Source organism: Triticum dicoccoides, chromosome 1A (genome assembly GCF_002162155.2).
Source record: "Triticum dicoccoides isolate Atlit2015 ecotype Zavitan chromosome 1A, WEW_v2.0, whole genome shotgun sequence".
In the NCBI taxonomy this organism is placed as follows: domain Eukaryota; kingdom Viridiplantae; phylum Streptophyta; class Magnoliopsida; order Poales; family Poaceae; genus Triticum; species Triticum dicoccoides.
In genome coordinates, this window is record NC_041380.1 from 555,703,534 (window position 1) to 555,710,815 (window position 7,282).

The following is a 7,282-nucleotide window of genomic DNA, read 5'->3' on the forward strand; positions in this document are numbered from 1 at the left end:
CATATGACATGCGCGTGTTCCTAGGTCATCAATTTGACTAACAAAATACATGTTATATACCACCAAAATTATATGTTTAGAAACTTTGTTCAATTACAAATCCAATGACATGCTTTTTATGGTATACAATACATGATTTGTTACCTTCTCTAATCCATTTGACCTAGGTTCCACAGGAGCAAGTGATACATCACTAAAAAATAGTCTACCACATGCCGATAGCTGGATGTTTTCCTTGATCGATTCGCAATATATCCCTCATTTGTTGTGCTATGTCTTTGTATCGAATAAATAGATCCAAGAATTTCTAGACCATGTTAGATCAACGTGAAATTTGTAGCTATTTTCTCTAACTATAAGAATGGGTGTGCTTCATATAGTAGTCTAGAACAACTGGATAGCCACCTATTTGTGCTTTGTGTAGTTTGCCTCTATTTAATTGTTTGCCGTCAAGAACATGGAATCGAGTAAATCTATCGTACATATTTCAGAATAACCGTGAATGAATGAATATGCTGAGATGTTGACCATATGGACCAAATACCTAATATAAAAAATAACAGAATGTTCATATTTTTCATTAATACCAAAGTTCGTAAAAGCTTTATTTTCTTATAAATCAACATGGAAAATTCAATAGTTCTCAAATGAAAATAATACATGTGAATTTGAGTGCATCGTCCAAAATAAATAGTTATATAAAGTTTTTGAACGCCTAATCTAGGAAAAAATATGATGGTTATGATTTTTTATTAATATTGATTAATACAAATCAACTTGTGGATTAGTTTCCAACTCCTTAAGAAGTATGGGCTGTTACCACTGATACAACTTTTGTGATTATGTAATCCTAACCGCAAATTAGAATTCTACCAATCCATTTTTTTCTGCCACGTGCTTAGGTAGTTTTGAATCAAACTAACACATGTCTGTGTACGAAAAATAATAATAAAGAAATAAACGAATGCACTGAAAAGAAACGGAAGAAAAAGAAAGCGTTGAAGGTCTGGTGTCCGCTGGGCCGGCCCATTCTGGCGCGCTTCAGGCGAGCGCTCGTACAGCCGTACAGGATCGCCACTCCATCGAGAGAGGAAAGAGGGGATCGGGAGTCAGTTATGCGCCGCCGCCTGCCCTGCGCCGTCGCCGGCGGAGGCCTCGAATGAGGATCTAGTGGTGCCCAAATAAGCAGCTCCCCAATCCAAGCAGCAGCTCCTCCTTCCCGAGCCGCAACCGGCAATCGAAGCAAGCAAGCGGCTCCACCCCGGAATCAGAAACAGGCTCTGTTTCAAATTCAGTCTCCGAGCTTCCATTGGTGGCGGGAACCGCCAATCCTCGGAGGAGACGCACAACAACAACTATAGACATCAGTTTTCAGAAGAAGATTGACCAGCAATGGCGAGGACCAGTCGCCGGCGACAGGCTGCCAAATTGATGGCCAAATCATCGATCAGGGCCGAATCCTCCCTCGACAAGCTTGTGAGTTGGTCCTCCAAATCCTTTTTCGTATAACATTTCACGCAAAAAAAAAACTATTTCTCACAAACAGTAAAAAGTAGGAACCATAATCAGTATAATAGATTGTCATCAGCAGATCTACGAGGGAGCCATGGGGATTGTCATGAAGTTGCCGCTAGAGGAGGAGAGTTTCATCTAGTGGAACCACGCCTGACAAGACCGAGTTTCTGAAGTAGTAAAAGCACTCAACATGTTTATTAAAGAACGGAGAAAAAAAACAATCCAATGTTGTTCTTCAGTAGACTCAGTTAATCTCACTTAATTTCAATCTAGATAACCTTAGTATGGAACACAGGTTCAGAAAAAAATCTGATCGGGCGGCAATGGTCCTTAGTTCTCTCATTTCTATGGGTGTGTGTGTCGAGATGTCTGCCTCTCAATCTGTTCCTGGCGCCGAGTTTACCCGGTGGTGTTGGATGCGGGGCTCGCGAGGTGGCTCGAGGATGAGGACGGGCAGGTGAGGGGATCGTGGTTCATAGACTCGGCTTATACCATCATGTAACATTGTGACCTGTCTAGAGTCTAGACCAGTTTGGCACGGTAGGAAAATTATCAATTTTGTTCAAGATTATAACCACTGCTCTCACCAACTACACTGGCTCATGCATAAGTACACAACAACACACAGATGAACAAGCCAGTAAGCTGTTGGACTGATTCTAGCCAACGGCTAGACCTGTAGGGGCTGCTTTCAGAAAAGGGAAACCACACATGAAAAAGTAAATAGCCGATAGCTCTTCATATGATTATTTTCTTCCTCAGATATTTCAAGATTTGGCCACCTTCTGAAATTAAAAAAACAAAGTCCTCCGAGTAGCAACTTGGAACAGATTTATTGCAAAACAAAATATTATACAGCCCGATACAACGTCACATAAGTAGTATGCCAACAATACGCACTACAAGAGACCATACACTCATACAGGGAATACAGATAGCCATAGTTCACATCGGTGAGTCCTGATCTATAGTTGGTAGATAGAACTCATGAAAGATCAGAAACTTCAGACGGTTTTACACCTTCAGCAAGAACTTGAAGATACCTTGGAACAGGCGGCATTTCAACATTAACCAACCCTTCTAGGATCTGAACAATTTCCCCCATCGTTGGCCTGGAGCTCTCACTGTCTTGCACACACCAACAGGCAACCATGCATGCCCTTTCAAGCTCCCTTAGGTCCACATCACTGACAAGTTCAGAATCAATCAATGTTTGCACATCTCCTTCCACTAGCTTCCTCACTACCAACATAGGAAAAAATGTATATCTACTTGTGGCAGTATGCATATTGTTCCTCTTGCCAGATATAATCTCAAAAAGCATCATTCCATAGCTGAAAACATCAGCCTTTGTTGTGATAGCCTCACCACTTATCCACTCAGGTGCAAGATAGCCTATGGTGCCTCTCATTGATGTTAAAACCCTACTAAAATCTCGGCCAAGGAGCTTTGCCAATCCAAAGTCTGCCACCTTTGGAATTAGTGATTCACCCAATAATATATTTTCTGGCTTGATATCACAATGTATGATGCAATCCCTGCACTCCTCGTGCAGGTAAGTTAATCCCCGTGCAACTCCGGTCGCGATTTGGTATCTTGTGCTCCAACTTAAAGGCGCACCGCTGCTCCTAAACAGATGATGATCCAATGAACCATTGGGCATATACTCATAGACAAGCAACCGCTTCGTTCCTTCAGAACAAAAACCAAGTAGTTGAATCAAGTTGACATGCTGAATTGTTCCAATAGTACTCACTTCAGCCCGGAATTGCTTCTCCCCTTGACGGAGGCCCTCCAGCTTCTTCACCGCCATTATAGTTGCGTCTGGTAGAACTCCTTTGAACACAGAGCCAAAAGCTCCCACGCCCAATATCTCAGAGAAATTTTTGGTAAGGAACTGCAGATCATTGTATTTAAAGCTGATCAGAGATCCCTTAGCAAGATTCATACTATTAATTCTTCTCATCCTGCGGAGAAGGAAATATAAAGCGATCACTGCACAACCAAGAGCAGCAACTCCACCAACGGCAACTCCAGCAATCCACCGTCTCTTGGTTCTTGAATCTGGTAACTCAGAGGCTCCCACCCTTATATGAATGTTATCCGGAGAACCGTCAATGGTGTCTTGCAAATTCAGAAGTTCCACATACCAAAGTGAGCATGTGCCGTTATAAGAGTAGGCGGTACATGAACAATTGTTCAGGCAAGCTGATTGGCAGTTCTGATTGCTGGTACCCTCAATACTAGTGTATGCTTTGTCAGGCAGTTTCACACTATTGATTGTATAGAACCTATCCTGCTTTTCTTTCTCCAAGCCCTTGCTGCTACACTGCAATTGGACATTTCTCCTACAACCTGCGGTTGGATCACCCAGATTCCAACTAGTTGGATCACGCTCACTGAAGCCCTTGAGGCAGCTACACGATGATGACAGGGCACTCCCACTGCACTTGCTGTAAGCTCCACAAAATCCATACACATCGCAGTTGGCTTTTGGTTGTGAAAAATAGACCACCCAGGCCTGTGCAGCCTCCACCCATACAGAAGACTGAGTTTGACCCGACACGCTAATGACATGCCTTGACAATATTCTGTCATCGGTGACATTGTAGGTGAAGTATGTTTCCTGCTCATTGTCAACAAACTGATAAGTGTATGGGGTGTTGGGATAGGTATTTGCACGCGACAACTCCGGCATGTTAGGAAATGAGCTGCCGGTCCAGTTGCCAGTTTCCCAGTACACCATGGAGCTATTCCATAGGATGATGTATTGCTTTGAGCCATTTGGGTCCATCTCCACGGTGAACATTCCTGGTGCTGGATCACCATTGTTTTTCCAAGAAATGATCCGGTTGGACACACCAGTCACCTTGTTAAAACTGAGCTTATTACCTGGGAGCCATGTGTCTGTCATATCATCGAAACTTTGCCAGCCCACATGGGAGCTGTTGGACTTGTGTCTAACCACTAGGTTCCCTGTGTCGAGGAGCACGGCAATGGTGGAATTAAAAGCTTCATTGGTTGAATTGCTTGACCAGACAATCGATTTGGACTGACGGAGGACAATATTTCCGTCGGCAGAGATCGTCAGGCTTGATGAGGCTGGATCAGATATTGGTTTCTCCCTGTTGGCTACCCATACAATAGTTTGCACCGGGATTTTGTTGTACCAAATACCCACGTACCACCTGCCTCCAGATCCTTCAGCTATCCATGTATAAAAAGATCAGCGAAGTCAGTATAATTGATTGATCCACACAGAAATATATATAATTATAAATGAAAAAATGGAGAACATGTGGTTTTAAGTCCTCATATAAATAAGATGATGTTTCAAACTGCAGTATTACTGGCAATACAAGATTGTTTCAGAACACACACACACACACACAGATAGTGCCTCTATTATTCATAAGAGGCACTTCCAAAATACTATAATTTTTGCTAGTATCTAGAATTAATTCCCTGGTATCTCCTAAGTCCTAACACGTCGATAGTAAGTCTTGTTAAATTATAGGAGCTTGCATATATTTCCGTTACTATTATTTTCTAAATGATGCTAGTCAACTCCACATTTCCTAAGACGTAGAAAATCTGCCCAGAAGCTCCCACCAAAGATTGATTGGAACCAGTCCATCAAGGTTGAAGTCCTAGATTTAGCACTAGTGCTCACATTTTTCTATATTTATTTTAGTATTTTCAGTTATGTTCGTTCAATGGAGGAGACGTTCCCGTCGACGAGGCGTCTATGATAATTTCGTCGATCTCAAGAAGTTCTGCCGGCTCAATATCTCAGAAGTGCTCATAGGGTAGAATGTACGTGTGTGCGTTTATAGAGATGTGTATGTAGAGTCATGTATATGAGTACTTGTGATTGTACTGTGTTAGAAAAAGCCACTTCCAGTCACACGACGAGAAAAGACTCATCCAAAGACCACAATAAAAAAAATATTTTGTTGTTTCCCCGCCAAACCAACTAGTAGGTAAGTAATTTTTACAACTTCAAAATAATTGCATGTAAAAATAAAGGGACTGTCTATATACCATGTCAACTGGAAATGAAATTAGGGCCGGTCGAATCGTTTTCAGCTTTCTGATGTAGATCCAACGGCCGAGACACCGTCTTCTACCTCTCCACCGCTCTCATGTTCATCTTCTACCCCCGATCGAGCTACCAACTGCCATCGATCGACCTAATCACCTGCCGCCTACAGCTAGCAGCGCTCCCGCGACTGGCTCGCCGCCCCGCCCTCCCCTCAACCGCAGCCCACCGTTGTGCTGGCGCTGCCCCCGACTATCCCTCTAACCCCAGCGATGATCGATTTTTTCTGGCGACTTGCACCACCCCCACACCCATAAGATAGATAATGGGATGGCCTTCTCGCTCACCGCCCCCCACACCCCTAAGATAGATAATGAGGTAACCTTCTCTGGTAAGCTCTTTCTTTCCTTCCACTCTACCTTCCTTAACGTAAAAATCGACTTATCCAAATTCCAAATTCAGCCAACTTACCTATAGCTATTGCGAAAAATAAAATCTATGCAACCCAAAAACATAAGGGGCACAAGCACAACGAAACGCTAGCAAACCCCGCAAAAAAATCCTGAAGCGCTAGCAAACATAAGCACGACTGGGACAGTGTACACGGCGACTAACACTATTCAGGAGGAGGGAGGGACGTACGATTGTGGATGTTACCTTGAGGCTGGAAGAACCCGAGCGCGAATTTGCCGCGCTGCGAGATCAACTTCTGGTCCCCGGAGAGCGGCCGGCTCGCCGTGATCGTGTCGGTGGCATTCGAGGACGACCCATGTGACAGGGCCAGCAGTGCCGCGACGACGAGCAAGTGCAGGAGGAGGGAGCAGGAAGGAGGAAACCAGCTCGCCATGGACTCAAATCGATCGATGCTGTACTATGATGGACCGATCAGCCGCCTAGCGGTCGCTATATATGGTTCGTTAGTCTTCACACGCGCATACCGGCACCACACCTGGTCCATGTTTAGTCTCGACACGCGCATACCGGCACGACAACTGATCCGGGCACTGTGCCAAATTTTTTTACATCAGTAGAGACGCAAGCGCTCATACATACGTCCATGCACTCATCTTAATGAACGCACACACACACCATGTCTCTATGAGCATCTTCGAGAGACCGAGCCGACATGTCATATTAAAATTTACGAAGTCATCGTAGGCGCCTCGTCGTTGACGGGAACATCTCCTCCTACTGAAAACGCATCGCCGGAATTCCTGAAATAAATTTAGGAATAATGCAAGCACCAGGATTTGAACCCTTGTGAACTGAGGATACCACTGTCCCTCTAATCATCCAACCACAGATTGGTTCGCTCACTGTGCCAAATTGATTGGTGATTTTTGGAGATTTTATTGATTCAAAATATAGCATCAAGGTGGTGCAAATATAATGAGCACACATCCAAACTTTATACGACTATTAGAATGGACACAGCCAACAACAATATACACATCTCTGTTCAAGAATTCGTCTGATTAACCAATTAACTTGCCGATTAATCCTTACTCGTAGGATCACCGAGTAGCCGATAAATCATCCGAATAATTGATTAAATGGCCGATTAACTTGCCGATTAGCCTATTAATCCCATACTCGCCAGCCAACCGAGTAGCTATCAGTTAACGATTTTCTCAACAATGGTACACATACCCCTATGCAAACATCTATATATTCGCAAGAAAAAACATCAATATACACATAAAATATCACGCTGACAAAGGGCAA

At 43.6% G+C, this 7,282-nt stretch overlaps 1 protein-coding gene across 1 annotated transcript; it reads right to left on the bottom strand.

Moving 5' to 3' along the window:
- Window positions 1-2,329: 2,329 nt before the first annotated feature.
- Window positions 2,330-6,404, bottom strand: LOC119328262 (G-type lectin S-receptor-like serine/threonine-protein kinase At2g19130). Its single transcript, XM_037601305.1, has 2 exons — window positions 6,215-6,404; window positions 2,330-4,722 (listed from the first exon to the last, which is right to left on the bottom strand). Exons 1-2 carry the CDS (start codon window positions 6,402-6,404, stop codon window positions 2,501-2,503), a joined length of 2,412 nt encoding a protein of 803 aa, XP_037457202.1. The 3' UTR covers window positions 2,330-2,500.
- Between the last annotated feature and the right edge of the window lie 878 nt (window positions 6,405-7,282).